Consider the following 19,364-nt stretch of genomic DNA (forward strand, 5'->3'; position numbering starts at 1 on the left):
TTTCAATTAATAGTTTAGGATGCGAGGACTTGTCATTTTGAACTTCAACATATCTAATGTTGTGCTTGAATGGCCTAATATCCTATACTGATGTGGTGGCCGCATGTACAATAGGGCTGTAATTCAGAACAGGCCTCGGAGGCATGGTAATGGTGCCTCAATCATATGGACAAACCCATCCTGTTTAAGTTAATTTTGAGCTAAAGGTCAGCAAGAAGCTGTTAAATACTATTTAATGTGAAGATAAAGGCTGGTATTCAGTGCTACCTGCTTCGCTGATAGAAAGCATTATCTACTCCCATATATAGGCACAGAGTCTTCATGGTTATGTCAGAAGACTCTTAAGTTTCCTAAATTTCTGTAAACAGATTGCTAGAGAGAAGGGCAATGATGTGGCCTATGATCTGAAACAATGGTTCTCAGACTGGGAGTGGCTACTGGTGGGCTTGCAGCTTGACTATTCTGGCACCGTTTTTTCTAGAAAAAAAATATGTTGGTGAGCAGGATTTTAGTCAGTGACTGGAATTATAAAGATGATCAAGAAACTACAGATAGACAACACAGAGAACTCAACAGGAAAAGGAGCGCTTATTATCTGTTGTGTTTTTAATGCAATTTGTTCTTCTGAAGTCAGCACTGGGCATTACATTGTTATAAATATTTATACACATTTCCCCCATTTATATCTGTTTTACACTTTAGACTTGACTCACTATTACTCTTAACTTCTCAAAACTATCATACCAGTAAAACCATTACATATACAGTAAGCAGAGAACCAATACAAAGAATTCCCAACAAAAATTCCAGGTTCACATGGATGAATCCTAGTTTTAATGGGAACACTCTCTTTCTCTATTAAACAGCTGCATAACTGACACAGACAATATGCTAGACTGAAAATGGCATTTGAAAATGCTTTCAACTTTTTTCAGTCTGAAAAAAAATGAAAGAAAGGATGGTTTTGTTCTCTTTTACTACTTTTTACCCATTTCACCCATTCAATATGCATTCAGGCATATTGAAGATATCCACATCTGATATAGCCACCCTGTTGTGCAATTGCTTAAACATTGTGATAAATTCCGCATGTTCAATAACAGTATTTAGCATATAAAAACCAAGATCTGGAAATCTTTGAAAGTGTTTCAAGTCAGTTCAAATAAATAAGCTGTTTAATTGTCCATGTCTCATTAAGCATTTATCTTCCTATCTTTTGTACCTGGTTTTCTTTCATCTCCTTTTGCAGTTCAGTCCCCTGTATTGCCAAGCAGAGGACCAAATCTTGACCATTTTAGCTCAAGGCAAGGCGAACTGGATTCTCCAAATTGCTTTTAAGTCTCTCCAGAAATTGTGAAGCTAGTTCATCGTCTACTACTCGGCCATCACTTGATAGCGTTACTGTCATCAACTGATGCTGCTGAAGCTTCTCATTCCCTTTGTCATCCACTGCAACTGCGAGTTCTGTCCGAGTTCGTCCCACAGCTAAGATACAGGCTTGTGGAGGGTTTATGACAGCAATGAAGCTACTGATGCCAAACATGCCTAGATTTGAAATGCTATTGGTGGAAGGGAAAAAGAAGACAGACAAACAAATATTGGGGGGAAGGATAAGTATGAAGAAGGCACTTTGAAAACATATTTAGGAAATTACTAAGGATTCATTTAGACACAGAAAAAAAGTATATGTATCTCCATAAACATATGGAGTTAGAAATTTAACTTAATGAATTAAAACCAAAGGTTTAGAATAAAGAATAAGGATGAATAAAAACCACACACAAAGAAATACACCATTTCCCTATATTAATATAACTTTAGTATTAGTATCAGTTTGATTTTGTTAGTATGTGATGAACTAAAAGGAGACTAGTTGGGGTTGTTTTTGTCAGTCTGCATTTCTTAGCGCGGAAAGTATTGATCTGAAGTATAGAGATCTTTCCTATTCAATTCAAGAGGGTTCTGGAAGCCTCTCTGTGTGAAAGAAGGTTCGTGATGTTTGGGTTATACCTTCAGAGAAGCTGAGTTGAGATGGCTTAAACTGGTTGTCTTATCTCTTCAATCAAGGTCATGCTGACTATAAAAGTAAGGCCAGAAGGAGCCTGAGTTTCACTTTCTCTTTCTATCTCTTTTCCTTCTGGTGTAGTGTTCTGTACGTAGTATGCTTAGTGTTAAACTTTTAGACTAATTATAAGTTATTGTAAGTTTAAATCTGCTGCAACTGGGTTTCTTATGTACCAATCCTGAATGTATTGGATTTGTGACCTTTCTGCTTATTTGCCTTTAGTAGCAGCAAAGCTCTGCTGGATGAAATACAATTCCCTTTGGTCTATTTTTTAGGAATCCTGCAACATGTTTAAGTTGTTACTTTGCTAACTATACATTGGAATCTACTCTGGATCAACACTGAGTCGAATTTAAATGACAGTTTTTCGTGTTTTTTGTTGTTAACTTCAGTCTGAAAACTATATACAGAGAGTCATACCCCCTCAAGTTTTTTCCCATCTCATCATTTGCCACCAGGCACCTTTCTTTCTCTCGCTCTCATTTGTCATCACTGGCTGAGACGGTAGCAGTGTGCTGGGGCTGGTTAAAATTCAGCTAACTCAGTGGGGCGTACTTTGAGCAGAAATGTGTAGGGTTGCACTGTTAGCTGAAAATAGGCCATGGAGTCATGATAGTGGACTTTTGGAGGAAAGCTTTTGTCCTACGGCATGGAGTCTACTAAATAGATTCTGGAATAGGCATGGATGCAGAAAATAATACAACCAACCAATTTCCAACCAAACTTTGAACCTGTTCATCACTATTAACTACTGCAAATTCAGAATATTTAAGACTCTAGGATGTAACTACCTTCTTTGGCTTACTAGCGTTATGAGAAACATAGCAATAGATTCTTAAAAACACATTGGCTACAGTGTGATTTATCCTGTCTCTTCAGCTGAGGTAATGTCAGAATGAATCCAAGAGTAGAGAAAGCAACCTTGGCTGCTACACAGCAGTGGAAGTAATGCTAGGAACATCTGGTAAAGTGAGAAAAAGGTTTCCTGGCTGCTTATGCAGGTATTCAGTAACTCTGATTTAACACAACTTCTCCCTGCTAAATAAGAAGACTCTTCCCTGCCATAAATTGAACATGACAATTCTAGTGGGGGGCAGGGGTGGGAAACACTGTCACTGCCATTTCCTTTCACAATTTTGTAGAACATGGGATGGTCCTGGAAATTATAATAAAGTGTATCCTTTGTACCAAGCAGCTGTAATGGGGTTTCCATGCACCCAATATTCCTACCGTCTAGGATTTCTCACAAAGATCTTCAGAACAGAAAACAAGAAAGGGGAATGGAAGCCAACAGGAAATCAGCATTTACCCCTGAAGGCCCATCTAAACAGAAGGCTCTTTTTAGGTTATCATCTTTGCTTAGCATCATATACACAACTTCATTCTGGCCAATCTTAGCCTCTGGAAGTACAGAAGTCTGCTTCACTTAAAGACTAACAATATTCTGGAGCACAAGTATTCAAGAGTACAACTTCATTCCACGCTACTAAATTTTTAGCAATTAAAATACATTTAAAATACCTAAAAGATCCTCCTTGGTATTCTTCTGGTAGCAATTTTCCATCTCTTGCTTTCTTTGCTAGAGCCTATGGGAATCAAATCCAAACATATGTTAGTAATTTAAGAATATCTTTTAGCAAAGTTAATTGTATTTGTGAAATAAATATGCTCTTAAACGTATTTTGCTTGTATAAATAGTTCAGTTTAATTAATATCAATAAATTCAAGCAGATGCTGTAATTTGTGTTAGCAAAACTCTTAAATTTGTATCTTCTGGGAATAGGCCTCCAAAGTAGGAATATACATTTGGAGGTAGCAGAGAAATTTTTGTGGTGATCCCTCAATTAGCTTTAGAATAGTCTCAGACAACATTTTCTGTAATGTGTAGCTTGTGTTAGTTATTCAACTGTCAGCACTGCCTTGCCTACAACCTATAGATGAAATAGTCTGATCTCATTGTAAGTAGCCATTAATTCTAACGCTGACAGGAAATTTCACCCAACTATTTTCCAACCAAAAATGAGAGGAAAATGTAAGTCCTGTTATATGATTCACAGCTGATGGGTGGAGCTAACAAAGTGTCAAATCATTCCTTCTAGGAGGCAACAAGACTCATGAAAAATTACCATTTCCTATGATTTCATATGACATATTTGGATGCATGAGATATCTACACATGACATCACTGTCTGAAAGTGCATTTTTCAGAAACAAGATACGGACAATATACAATTGGAACGGAAATTTCAATTTTTCAGATTTATAGCAGTTAAAAAGTAATGTGCAAAAAAATGCATTTGAGAAATATGTGTCACTGAAAATTCCCCACAATTATGGGAAATATTTGTTTTTACTGTCTTGCCACCATGGCCATGGCAATTTCAATATAAAACATCAATGCACGCAGAGATTCAAAGACCACTTAGACCACTTACATAATCTATCTCAGTTTACTAAAGGAGAATGAAATAAAAGGTATCCAAGAGGTTGCCAGAGAGACAGGAAGAAATTATAGAAAATTAAAATTGAGGAATATTCAGCTCAGCTGTGATAAAGATAACACTGTAAACTCAATTCACAGTGATATATGTAAGTCCTTACAGTCCAATACTGTGCTCAGCTATGCCAAAGCAATGTTACATCTGTTATAAGAATCCCAGTGCATTAGGGGACAGTTCTATTGACCAGACCTAGCCCTTCAATATATTCAGGTCATGACAATACTGAGAGGGATAATACATGCTTATGTTCAAAGCAAAAATATTAATCTTGACAAGCGTTTATAACTACAGTGCTGGTAATGCACCTTTTATTTGAAAATATCTGGCAGTAAAGAATGCCCCAGTAGCCTTAAGATGGGATTGGAATTCTGCTAAAGATATTAATAGCAAAGCTTATTGTTACAGATGGAAGTCTCAGATTTCCGAAATCCATCCATTATCTTTATGGAAATATATTGGCCTAGTAGATACTTGTAGATTAATACCTCTTACTATGGATGCCTACTTCCTGTTGCACATTAGAGTTATGATAGACAAGTTGTTAGGTTTTACATAAACACAGGAGAAGAAATCTGCAATAGTTTCATTTAAGATTATGCTCCAGTGGCTCTTTGTAGAACTAGAATATTCTTTGTGAATTAAGATGACATGCATAAAGTTTTACAGATGAGTACGACACTATCAAACATTTATCAAAGAAAAAACAAAGTAAAATTGCACAACCATGTGGCAGGAAGCTAAGGAGTAAAGATCAACAAAATGAAATGGTCTACATTCCTTTCAGCAAAAACACAAAAACAAGAGGAACACCACAGATATGCATAGGTTTCTCTGGGTCTGTTCTTCCACTTCTTAAATTCTATTGGACTTCCAGATAAGTGGGGTTAGGATTGCAGTCTTGGTTACTGAACTGAGATATGGATGACTATACTTGGCCTATATTGCATTGCCTAGTTGCTTATTGATGAAGATAAAAATATATGTTTCCATTGAAATTTAAATGCATCTCTGATGAAATTGCCTTCATTGATCATCCTTTCAGAATTACTGTAACAGTTACTACAACTGGCAAGCAGGAAGATAAAGAAAAGCACACTCTTCTTTCTAACTGATTTTTGAATTATTACTTACAACCCCATGGTGATTACTGGCAAAATAAAATCTTCCAAATCATTCCATTGTTGTGGTTTATAATACTTCAATAAGCAAAGAGTTGAGGACAGGCCTAAATGTGGACAAGGAACAAGGATATTTTGCCTATTGGTTTTTTTTCCTAAAATACAGAAACATCTAAACCTCTCTCTCAAAGGGTAATGAAAACTTATTTGCGGAATGGTGTTGGAGGAGCCCAGAACAATAGTTCTGGGTGATTTCAACATCCATACTGAGATGGACTCTAGTGCACTAGCTAGGGTTTTAATGGCCTCCATGGCGATTCTAACTAATCTTAAGAAATCCTCCATTTTCCATACTGCCAGCTTTTGTGAAGCTGGTGCAGCACAGTGGCTAAAAGACTGAAAGGCAAATCATAAAGAGTCTGATACAAATTTCACTATTCTGATGAACTCACTAGGCGAGACTCTATCTCAGAGCATCAGGCTCCTGTATGCAGAATGGGATTAATAATGATGACCTACTGCAAGAAGAAAGGAACAGCATGTGCAGTCCCCAACTTCCACAAAAGAACTCAAAATTAGCCTCCCTCTGGGGAACTTTAAATAAATGTAGGCCAGAAACAAAACGTATTTGTTGATTTTAATTTCACTTAAAATCCCTGAATGCCTGCCAAAAGCAAAACATAGTAATTCTTGTGGAATGGGACATCATCACAGATGTCTCATATCCAACAGAGAAGCGGCTTTAAAGCAGTGTGTTTTTTCTGAGGTACACCATGTCTTTGGTTGCACATCTAAATGCCATTATGCACCGAAAGATTACCACCATGTATGTGGAATACCTACCTTTGCAGAAGCTGCAATTTCCTGAACTCCCTTGGCTGCAGCATCTTTTATGATTGGTGTAATGAGACCTCGGTCTGTTGCCACAGCGATAGAGATGTCTATAGATTGCTGCTGCCGGGGGCCCTCTCCATCCCAGGTCACATTCACATCTGGCATTTGCTGGAAGAAGGAAACAGAGGGAGGCGCAGCTGTTAAAAGAATAATGGCATAACCAATTACCAAGGAAAAGGAAAATCCTTTAGAATGTGTGGTGATGGAGGAATTCACATATGTGGAAAGGTTTGCCTTAAGCAAGGCAAGGTTAATAATAACAAAAGATCTGCCATGTGAGTCTAAAAATAGACCTATCTTATTAGCTAGCATCCATGTATACCTACTTTGTCACAAGGCATGAATGTACAGGATACTGGAAATTGCACAGCTGCAGGCAGCCAAGAAATATACGGTTTCTGAACTGCTAGTGAATTATTAACAGACTCCAATCCCATCGGATATCAACCCTCAACTTGCAGATGCCTTGGAAACAAGAATTGTGACTGCTGCCCCAATCATAAGGAAGTACATATGGATTTTCTGTTGCCACTTGATTCATAGGAGAAAATACAAGTTCAGTATTAAAAAGAAGAAAAACTCACATCAACATATCCTTGTTAGCAGCATCTGCTCTAAATGTAAAACAAAATTTGACTAATTTGAAACTTGTTAATGTCAGAATTAAATTTCACGTTTTAAAATTAGATTGAGGGTTGGTTTTTTCGCTTTGGATACAAATGAATATTTTGTATGAGAATGTTCTCATTTTCCCCCTACTCATGTTCCCATATTCATGGCTTCCATCAAGCTAATGTAACTAATTTATTTAAAACCTGTACATGATGAATTCTACTTGTAAAATTTTCCCAATGCTGATCACACAAATGCACTGAGCAAGACACATGTGTGCCTAAAGCAGTGGCATATGTGTGCCTAAAGCAGTAGATTGGAAAGGATTTCTACTTCCTAATTGTTTTACAATAGCAAATCAAAAATATTTTTTCCACCAGCAGTGGATTTTATGTATGTGGAAGGGCTATGATCTCCGTTCAATTCTGATATTCAAATGCCTGAACTCAGGATAATTCAATTCAAGACCCTGGTTGAAGGATCTGGGGCTTCTAGTAAAACACAAGGTAGATTCCCCAAGCCTAAAGCCTGTTCATTTCTGGCTCATGTAATGTTTATATGTATCCCCAGTAGCTGCCATTTGCAAGTTTCCCTTTTCAGACACAAGTCACCACACATATAGAAACTCGTTGGAAAGAAGTGGAACACGACCCTTTGAAAAGTTTCCTAGGATTGAAGTTGGAACATATAATAAATAATAATAATAATAATAATAATAATAATAATAATAATAATAATAATAATAAAAAATATTATTTCTACCCTGCCATCTGGCAGGGTTTCCTAGCCACTCTGGGCAGCTTCCAACTGAAGGTTAAAAATACATTAAAACATCAGTCATTAAAAACTTCCCTGCTGCCTTCAGATGTCTTCTAAATGTCATATAGTTGTTTATCTCCTTGACATCTGATGGGAGGGCGTTCCACAGGGCAGGAGCCACTACCGAGAAGGCCCTCTGCATGGTTCCCTGTAACCTCACTTCTTGCAGGGAGGGAACTGCCAGAAGGCCCTTGGCGTTGGACCTCAGTGTCCGGGCAGAACGATGGGGGTGGAGACGCTCCTTCAGGTATACAGGACCGAGGCCGTTTAGGGTTTTAAAGGTCAGCCCCATCATCAACACCAATTAGCTTATTTTCTACTTCCCTGGATGAAAGGAAGACTCAGCTAATGACAAAAAGATCTCTCAATATCATGGACTAAGAAACTGAAACTAAATTCAGATAAAGCAGGCTATTGGTAGATGTCTTGCCTGGCACCAGGTCTGACGGGGATCCAGGCAAGGATGTTGATAATTGGTTCAACTGGAAGACAGGTGTTTGGCTGTTCTAGACAGCACCAACGGATAAAGTTTCCAACTGAGGAATATTTTTGATCTAGTTTAGCACCTGGATAAAAAAGGAAGCCAGTAATGCTTTCTACCATGAGCTGCTCTGTCTCAGAGGATCTGGACTTGGCTAGCATACTGCAGCCCTCAGCAAAGTCTCATTTGGATTACCGCAGGGCATCCTCTGTAGGGCTGCTGTTGGAGTGTTTAAAAGGCTGCAACTAGTACAGCATGGGAGACCTGCTTTTTGACAGATGCTAATTGGTCATAGCTAATAAGTATGTGATTTTTTAAGGATAGAAAAGTTTACTGAAGTATAAAATACCATAAGCCTGCATATTAACCTCTTTACCTATACTAGCAGTACTCAAGCTAGAAAAGAATAATACCAAATAAACAAACCAACAAGCCGGTATTAGTGCTGGGCCAAAAAGGAATATCAGGCAAGGGTTTATTTTCAGTTAAAAGACAAAAAGGTAAATGAAGATCAAGCTCAATGTTTTCTTTCCATATTAAACCTAGGAAGAAAGTGTTGGCATATGTGAAACTGAAACTAGTAGTCATTCCTTATCTGCACAGTGTAATGTAAACAATCTAGAAGCAGGTGGCTTCAAGGTCAGAAGCATGAGCAATGTGCCTTTGGGCCTAGATAAGAGACAGGGAGAAAGAGCTCTGTTTTTCTCCCTGCAGGGAGGGAGAAAATCATCTCCAGATGCGAACCGTACTAGCATCATGCTAGTGACTGATTTATGGGCTAATGATGTTAAAAAGGTAAAGGACTCCTGGACGGTTAAGTCCTGTCAAAGGTGACTATGGGGTGCGGTGCTCATCTTGCTTCAGGCTGAGGGAGCTGGCGTTTGTCCACAGACAGCTTTCCGGGTCATGTGGCCAGCATGACTAAACCGCTTCTGGAGCAACGGAACACTGTGATGGAAGCCAGAGAGCACGGAAACATTGTTTACCTTCCCGCCAAAGCGGTACCTATTTATCTACTTGCACTAGTGTGCTTTCGAACTGCTAGGTTGGCAGAAGCTGGGACAGAGCAATGGGAGCTCACCCAGTCATGGGGATTTGAACCGCCAATCTTCCAATCGGCAAGCCCAAGAGGCTCAGTGGTTTAGACCACAGCACCACCTGCTCCCCTACTGATGTACTGAGCCATTAAGCTGTAAACCAGCACTACAACTTACTTCCTGAATCGTGGGTGTGAAGTGAGTTTATTGCATCAGTGATTGTCTCCTCAAAAGGCTTAACAACGCTGCGCAGAGTGGAGCACGCAGAGGAGTGTGCTGGACAGTTTGTGAGTTGGAAAAGATACTCACAAATATTCAACAGAAAGGCGTCTTCACTGACAATGCTTTCTGAAGGCCAAATAAAACTAGCACATCTTTCTTACAAATTCAGTGAGCTGATACAGATCAAGTGAACTGGAAATCCCAGAATAATGGGGAAATATTTTAGCTTCCTCTTAAGGAAGAAGATGCCCACATATGAGGAACATAATTTTAATTGAAGATGACACTCTCAAATCCCATCCAAGATAGCAGTCCACACAGGATTTGCTTTGCATAGTGCTAGAACTGAAAAACAGGGCAGTCAGAAAAGTTTGCATTTTATGGTGCTATGTAAACATAAACCCATGTTCAAACATACGGTACTTTTTTTGGAAGTTGCAGGTGGTGGGGTTGCATTTATTCATTCACAACCAGATACAATGATGAATTGGAGGTGGGCTAAGATAATGAGGGTTAATCCAGATCAGACAGAGGTGCTGTTGGTCAGAAGAAGATCTGAATGGGGAGTGGGAATCTGTCCCATTTTGTTATTAATGGTAGTGCAGGCACCTGTACTAGTTGCCATACCAAACCATATTCAAGGCAAGATGTGCTTAAATTCCACCAGTTTGCTCCCAGTAGTACTGTCTAATTGGTAACAAAGGTTTAAAGATGATTTTAATCCGAAGACTAGATAACCTTGAATCAACAGTAGTCCATGTGTGTAGAAGAATTTAGATCAGCCTTTCCCCACCTGTAAGCAAGGCCGCTAGCCATATTGGCTGGGACGCATAGGAGCTGTAGTCTAAAACGTATGAAAGGTATTAGTTTGAGGGATGCTCTAGATGGTCTCTGGTATGGCAACAACACAGAAGCTGTAATCTCACCATTAAGAGAATGTCTATCTGAATGGTGACTAAGAAACTACTTCTGAGGCTAGCAGATATTCTAGAAGAACAGAGAAAGGGGAAACTGATTTTGAGCTGACTTCCAAGGCACCAAACCTTCAGTTAAGCCTAACTCAACACAGCACTTACCATTATTGAACACAGAAAATCTACAACTATAATTAAAGAATGGTTACTTACTTTCAGGGTAACTGCTGTTGCTTTGATAATAAAGTCATTCACTGACACTTTAATATCATCTGTATAAAAGAGAGCAAGAAATTAAGATACATAGTTTGAAGATAAACAGTCCACCTGCCCCAATTTGTACAATTAACATACTAGTCATTAGCAGAAGAACAGAATGACCTCTTAGAAAATCATGTAGTCAAAAACAGTTCTAATTACTTATCTTCATAGCAGGGGTGTTTTTATAGTACCATAAATCTGAAACTCAAAACATATTTCTGCTGTTGCTATAGGAAAACAGCGATTTAGAAATGATATGCTATTAACTGAGAGCATATAAAGCAGAATACATGCATCCTCTAGAGTCTACCAGAAAGGAAAGTCTTTTTGTTTTTTAATGCATTCCACAATAATAATGTTTTATTTCGCCCCCATTCTTTTGCAGATAACAGCAAAGAACAAACAAGACCAACCCAGAAACCTGGATGCCTTTTTAAAAGGAGATGTAAATACAAGGGGGAAATGGAGAACAAGACAGGAGATGGAAAACCACTAGTCACCAAAACACCTCTACTCTGGTCCACCTATGAAGAAGAAAGGGGGAAGGCTTATTCAAGACAAAATATGTAAGAATTTGCAATGATGGCCAAGATGCCTTTGCAGAAGTACAGCTGGAATTTCCTCATCTCCACTCTACTATCATCTCTTCATCCTCATCCCTGAGCTATGCAGCATCTTTATTAGGAGCATGTCGATTGACAGTATTAGCATTTAAACCTCAAACTGCTCACAATGCCAAAGTTGGTGTCAAGATAGGTGATGTTATTATCTTTTCACACAAGACGTACAGCTCTTCTTTTCACACAGGGAAGCTTGCAAGAATACTCCAGCCACATAAATTGGGTCAATTGAAGGAGCATTTTGCACTCAATCAGTATTCCGCTGGGGCAGCATGAGGTGCAAAAGACCCAGAGGTTCGGTCCTGCCCATGTTGTTTTGGTATTCACACATGGTCTCGGGGGCAGCAAGCAATATCATGGGAAAAGGTGTTTCCACGTAGCTGGGTATATGTGAAGGAGCCCTTATTCAGTGCACTGGATTATACAATCAAAAAGATGGTAACTAGAGGTATACATCGAAGTCGAGCAGGCAAGGTTTCCAACTGACTCATTGAAATGAAATGTTCATTGACCACGTAACTTGGAATACAAGAGTAGTGCTGAACTCGAAAATGGGGGTAAGATGCCAGTCATTCAGAATAAATACTGCTGTTATATCAAGCTTTCAGGATCATTTACTGTAATCAAGTTAAAAATAAACATGATATTAAACCAGTAAGCTAAAGGCTTAAAGGTTACTTCATCGATGCAGGTAGTTTTGGAAAGCATTTTTAAATATTAAGGGTTGTACCCAACACTGTGAATGTGGAGCTCTACTTACATGATGGGACTACCCTTCATTTCCTTATGTGCCCCCCAAATATGTCTCTAGAGCAGATGTTGAGGGAGGGTGAAGGGCTACAAGGGAGAAGAAAGGAGTAGGAGGAAGTTCAGTTGCCCAAGTGGAAGTCTGTTGTGCAAATGGGATGGCACAGCATTGGAGAGAACCCAAAGTGATATATTCATTATATGTTTTAGTCAAAAAATATAGCTCTTAAGGTATAACAACATTCTGGATGAAAGTGGTAAGGGTTCTATACAACATAGAGGGTTGTACATGATGTAGAGCTAAGGCTAAGGGCAAGGATTTTTCTTGTGTGATGGAACCTTCTCCTGCTCTCTCTCCCCCCACCCACCGTGTGTCCCTTAAATCTGTTCTGGGGTTTGAGCATGGAGAAGATTTGAGCATGGTGTAGAATGCATATGGGGTGAAGAGACTGAGGCAAGTCCTGGTTGTACTAGCAGGAATCCTTTTGCTGGCATTTGCTAGTGCAGCAATTTAGCTGAATACCGCTCATAGCACATAAATGATTTCATATACCTACCTACCAACCAAAACACAGTTGACGCGCAACTATTTTTTGGAAAGGCATAAAAGAACGAAACAGGTTAATAATTATATTTAATTGAAGGAATAATATCATGCACAGGAATAATGTCATGTGCAGATTTGCTAACCTGAAGTCAAACATTTGTAGTAACAACACCAGCACAAAATATTACCCATAATTTTATCACACATACACACAGACCAGTGAATGACAGCAATGTGTAAGTACAGTGGTACCTCAGGTTAAGTACTTAATTCGTTCCGGAGGTCTGTTCTTAACCTGAAACTGTTCTTAACCTGAAGCACCACTTTAGCTAATGGGGCTTTCTGCTGCTGCCGCACCGCCGGAACACGATTTCTGTTCTCATCCTGAAGCAAAGTTCTTAACCCGAGGTAATATTTCTGGGTTAGCAAGGTCTGTAACCTGAAGCATATGTAACCTGAAGCATATGTAACCCGAGGTACCACTGTATAGGTATTACACACTGGTTTACTGTGATGCAAAATTCTACTGTATGTCTAAAAATACAACCAAATGAGAAAAACACAGAAAATAGAAATCTCATTGTTCAGTCTGATATTCTATGATGCATGAAACGGAATAATCAAAAGAATTATCTAGCATATCTGTTCAACTGTAAAAGCAAAACATGTCATTGTGTGATGTCCCTTGGGGACTTGTCCTGTTCAGATTACTGAGATGAAGGCACTGGAAAATCATGAATTGCTTTAACAATAGAAGTAAAGCAGGTAGGAACTCTGTTGCATAGTTGAAAATTCTAACGTATTTGGAAAAGGTAAGGTAAAAACAAACAAATCGTCCCCGATAACCTGCCCTTGTCCTTTCTGGATTTGGATACCACAGGGCAGTTCCTTCATTGGTTCAGGTTCTATTTAGGTCTGCTTAGAAAGTTTAATAAAAATGGGTACCTGAATTCTATTAGATCTGCGCAAAATCAGGATTAATATTCAAAATTCCAAAGATATATACATATATATAAAAGAATGCAGCCTGCAGTTAGCACCACAACACTTTTACAGTACTGTATATATAATATAAGCAGCCAACAGAATTGTGGTGGAAAATCCTTCATTAGGTTACAGTGAACTTTATTATGACTTGGGTTGCAATCCTATATACACACTAACCTTGCTTGGAGTTAAGTCTTACTGAACTCAAAACAAGCTACTCCTGAGCAGACATGCACAGGGTTAGATTGTTAAAACATGTTTCAAAATGTATCTGGCCTTCTTTGTTTTGAGAGGAGCAGTTTGTTTAAATCAATAATGTGGAGCAAAAAATATATTTTTCTGAGAGTTGTGTAGAAAATAAATAGGAAGATAGCCTTTAAACAAACAACAAAAAAGGGACACACAGTTGTTCTACGAAAATATAGCTCAGGAAGGTTCAAACCAGACAAAATTACTATGAACTTAACCCCCTATACAGTGGTACCTCGGGTTACATATGCTTCAGGTTACATACTGTCAGGGACGCAGCGGGAGCGCAGGGAGGGAAGGCGATGGAGAGCGAGGGGGAGCAATCCGAGGGCAGCGCAGGAGAAGATGACAGTAGCCCGAGAGATTCCATGAGCCTCTCCAGCGAATCGGAAGATTCACAGAAGGGGGCGCCGGTGGCCAGGGCAAGGGGGCCCCCAAGGGGGACACCCCAGAAGCAAGGGGCCAGCGGGGACTCCCAGAGCAGCAGTTGGAAATCAGGACCAGCTTCCCCACCAGAGCATAGTGGGGGGGAGGAGTCCCAGGTATCGGGGCCAGCGGATTCACCACCAGCGAGAGAAGATGAGTCAGGATTGACCACGCCTCCATCGGAGAGCGGGGGAACGGTCAAGAGGAAGGTTGCCGGTTGGGCGCGCGCGCCAAGTTCAAACGTACAGGCGAGCGGCACAGCAGGTAGCCCGGATAGGGAGCCAGGTCCTAAAGCCCGCCGGAAGGAGGGGCAAGAATCAGGGGGGGTCAGCGTCAGAAGAGTCCAGAAAGGATGAAACCCCAGCAGGCAGGAGGGCCCAGAGGAGGAAGGAGCTAAGCTAGAGTCTTAAACTGGTGTGGAAGGGGAGGAGATTCAGACGGAGCTTCGCCGGTCTAGGGTTTAAAACGTAGAGCTGCACGCTGTGGCTTTGAAATGGAAACTGAACGTCAATAAAGACTTTTGTATATAACTACAGCCGGGCGTTGGTCCTCTGTGAGCTGGGACATAGGGGCGGCTCTGACACATACGCTTCAGGTTACAGACTCCGCTAACCAAGAAATAGTGCTTCAGGTTAAGAACTTTGCTTCAGGATGAGAACAGAAATCGTGCTCCGGCGGTACAGCAGCAGCAGGAGGCCCCATTAGCTAAAGTGGTGCTTCCGGTTAAGAACAGTTTCAGGTTAAGTACGGACCTCCGGAACAAATTAAGTACTTAACCCGAGGTACCACTGTATATTTGGGGGTGGGGGGGAGAGAATTTGCAGAACCATAGAAGAATGTTACCACCAAATCATAGTGACCTTAGTTTTTCCACTGACCCCATGCCTGTCTCAAACTGCCTAATCATTTTTCCTATTTGTCCTAACCAAGTACACTAGCAGTAAGAAAAAATAATATAAATACCATGCACTGTTCTTATTTAAGCCACAGAAATCTCTTGCTGGAGACCTGAAAGCTGGAAATCTCTTTTTCCCTTCCCCCAATTGTAATGCTGTCAAGTGTCTAATTATGGGAGCTCAAAAACAAAACACAAACTTCAATAGAGTTAGTTTTATATTGGAAAACCAGAATCACCATATGAATAAACCGTACCTGTTTAGAATTCTAATGGAAGACTTTTGGCCTTCACATCGTCCAAGTCTGCTAATTAAAAAGGTAACCTTGAAATGCTTCAACCAAAAGGCAAAGCCATTCATGTGAGGAAGCTTACAGTGGAACTTGTGGATTCTTGTTGCAGTTGGGAATATGGCCGTATCAAAGCAGTTTAACTCTTTGCAGAAGCAAAGCTTCCATTAAATCAAAATCCTTTGCCTGTGGCATGACATCCAGGTGACCCTGTTGGTCATCAAAACCAATTTAAGAATGATCAGTGCTAAATGCTAGATTGCAACACACACACACACACACACACACACACACACACACACACACGAAAGAGAAGCAGATTACCAAACTACAGCTAAGGTTCAGAAGACTGTAAAGTGGTGCAAAGACAAATTTTGTTTCATTAAAATGCACCAGGTTTTGGAGCACAAATGGACTGTCATCAGAGGGACTGCATATCTTGAACACATACTGTAATTTTGAATTAGGAGAGTCAACGAATTCCGCCCCCCCCCCCCCAAGTATAGTCACTGCTGAAGAGACATTCATTATATGAAAGACATCAGACTGCTTCTGAATACCTTTTATCTCCTTTATGCTAGGCTCACTTTGGAAGTTTCCTTTTGCTACACTTTCTACTAGGCTGTCTTCTCACCCACCACCCAAGCTGTCTACATTTATGAAACTGAGCTAATTATTAGACACAGATATAGCCTTTGCTTTCATGTGCTATCATGTGTACTATTTAGCATTTCTGGTTTAAAGTCTTTTGTACAATAGTGTCAGCAGCACTGATCTAAATTATCAGTTTCCTTTTTTAAGGGAGACGGAATGCCTAGCAAAAATCCGCTGCCTTTCTGCAGCCTAATGCAATATCTGTAGACTCTGGAGAATAAAATCTTTTTTGGATTTTCCTCGTCTCGACGCTCCTCCTCAGCGACCAGGGTTCCTCTTGTCTGCTTTCCCTCCCCAACTAATCTGTTCCCTGCCTGAAGGGGGCATGTCCCCCCAGGGAAGGACCAACAGAGGGCAGTTGCCTCTCTCTCCACCTACACAAAATTCATTGTTTCTGTGCTAGACTTCTCCTTGGAAATGGCAGGCAGAGAAACTCATTTTTTAGGATGTTCCTCCTCCCAGGCTCAGAGGTACTTGCTGGGTGTCTGAGCACAACTAGTTGAGCCTGGGGAGATCTAAGAGAAGCTTTAGGGAAGTCATCAGTCATTCCTAAGAGTCAGCTCAATGAAAACCATCCACAGAGGGACTCTGCTGGCAGAGGGATGAAGGAATAGGGGAGAGCCTCTTTCCTCTCAAGTTTCATGCTAGGTCTCTGAAATGCAGAGGTCAAGGGAAAATGTCTCGCTGTGTTATTTACATCAATATCATCATTTAACATATTAATTGCTGAACATAATGAATTCTCCATGTAAAATTGTTTTTAAAAATGCCCCCCCCCCAATTTAACAGATCTAATTCACTCTAATTTTTGCAGCTGGGAAGGAGTGGGGGGAGGAACAAACCGCAACTCACAACTGTTCAGCTGAAGGGACAGGAAGAGGCTGGCTCTGCTTCTAAACCTGCCAGCTGCTCCAAGCTGAGGGAACCCCCATGTCTTGCCTCCTGTTCTGAATTGAGAGGCAGAACCTTGCTATGCTTGTGCAGGCTCCTGCCAAGCTTTGTGTATGGAGCAAGAGTGGGTTTCTCCAGCTGGAACTCAATTCTTGCACCTCTCAGGTGGGCGCTATTGCCATTATGAAAGAACAAGGGGAGACATTCATGGTGAGTTCCAGCACCTCTTTTTCTAGAAAAATAGCACTACCTGCACTGTAGCTCCAGATCTGGAGGAAATCTCAGGTGCATCTCACTCACCAGAGCCTGGCTCCTCCACTTAATGATGAGGACTGGTGAAATTGATCAAGTCATGCCCCCTAAGACACAGCATCTTCATGGGAACTAACCTTGTGAAAGATTCGCAGATCTTCCTCAATAAACTAATCCTTTATCTCCCTCAGATTTTACCTATTTTACATATTCTTCCCAATCTGGACTCCTATTAAGTGGGCACAAAGATTGCTTAGTTCAACGATATTTTTCTATCTTGACCTCTCTCTCTCTCTTTCACACACACACACACACACACACACACACACACACCATCTTCAGCAGTTGTCCTCATCGTCTGTTACACTTTATCAAATGAGACCGATTCAGCTTCAGACAGTTGTTCACGTGCGCATATTTGTCTAACAAGAGGTGTTTTAGTCTATCTGAATCCTTAGAGAGAGAAAATTAATACCCCCCCCAAAAAAAAACCCTACTGCTGTTGCCCAGATAATTCTGGCTTTTCACCTTTTATAAGAAACACATCATGGCCAGTGGTGGGCAGGGCGAAATCAAAAGTGGGCATGCTCAAAGTGGGCATGGCTAGAGCTGAGAGTGAATGGGCTGCTCCAAACACTGACAGCTCATGCTCTCAGTCTCTCATTCTAGCCTTTCCCCTCCAGCACAGCAATTAGGCTTCAAAAAAGCCTTGCATTGGAGAGGTGCGTGGGTTTATGGGTGAGCAAGCCTATGGGCCAGAGCACTGTGAACCCCATCCAGCCCACAGAGCAGCAATTTCCCCATCCCTGTTCCACAGCATGTACTCATTTTGTAAATGTTTTAATTTATGTATAAAAAGTGAACCAGCAATTTTGAAGCGCCAATACCTTTTTAAACAGGACATTTTAAATTATACCCCCAATCAGGGAAGCAATTTCATTCTCTGTGTTTAAAGCATTAAGTAATAGAGAGGCAGCACTCTCAATTTCAACGGAAAATAGTTACAGCCGAAACAGAATTAAGAAATCAAGGCAGCTTAAATGGAAATATGGGGAAAGCAAAATTGCTTAAATCAATTTGGTGATTTGCAGTGTGATGGCACGGGCTAAAGCCTGGACTGTGAGAAGAAGAGGCGGCAAGAAAACCTGCCAAAACAACCATTCTTTTTTGTTAGCTTCATCACTGCCCCCAAGTGGATATATCTTTTTCTTCTGGCTGCCTCCACTCAACAGCCCTTTAATCTCTTGGACTTTTAATCCGCCCAACCTACTCCCTGGACTGAGGAGAGTGGTGTGGCATTTAGGTGTGGGGTGAATAAACAAGGCCCAAGAACATTTCCCCCCAAAACATGTCATGCTTTCAATTAAGGTTTTAGTGAGACAACAAGTTAACAGTTTTTGTTTATTTTAGGGGGGAAAGCCTAGGTTTACAGAGTGAGTAATTACTCATAAGAACAAATCAATAGAGAAATATGTACCTAGTTAGACCATTTCCCGAACCAAGTCAATAAGTCAACATTTGTGCCTCTCAGTTCAGCTTCTAGGTCCCTCTCTGGCCTCTCTGATGCAATGCCCAACTGTGCTTTTTCTACAGCCCTTTCTTCTCCCTCTCTTCAATTGTCATGGCTCTGACGCAACAAGTCAACTACAGTGGTACCTCGGGTTAAGTATTTATTTCGTTCCGGAGGTCCGTTCTTAACCTGAAACTGTTCTTAACCTGAAGCACTACTTTAGCTAATAGGGCCCCCTCCTGCTGCCGCGCCGCTGGAGCCTGATTTCTGTTCTTATCCTGAAGCAAAGTTCTTAACCTGAAGCACTATTTCTGGGTTAGTGGAGTGTGTAACCTGAAGCGTATGTAACCCGAGGTACCACTGTACCTTATT

The 19,364-nt window shown here is 40.5% G+C and overlaps 1 protein-coding gene across 2 annotated transcripts in view; it reads right to left on the bottom strand.

The window, feature by feature from the left end:
* Positions 1–587: 587 nt before the first annotated feature.
* Positions 588–19,364, bottom strand: part of PDHX (pyruvate dehydrogenase complex component X) — a 44,978-nt gene continuing 26,201 nt past the window's right edge. For both annotated transcript variants that reach the window (XM_083751516.1, XM_083751517.1), the window contains exons 8-11: positions 10,877–10,935; positions 6,528–6,686; positions 3,587–3,651; positions 588–1,559 (exon numbers count right to left, since the gene is read on the bottom strand). In XM_083751516.1, coding sequence (XP_083607642.1) covers positions 1,295–1,559; positions 3,587–3,651; positions 6,528–6,686; positions 10,877–10,935 — 548 coding nt within the window. In that variant the 3' untranslated portion in view covers positions 588–1,294. The remainder of the gene's footprint in view (positions 1,560–3,586; positions 3,652–6,527; positions 6,687–10,876; positions 10,936–19,364) is intronic.

This window comes from Podarcis gaigeae (genome assembly GCF_964106915.1).
Source record: "Podarcis gaigeae genome assembly, chromosome: 1".
In the NCBI taxonomy this organism is placed as follows: Eukaryota; Metazoa; Chordata; class Lepidosauria; order Squamata; family Lacertidae; genus Podarcis; species Podarcis gaigeae.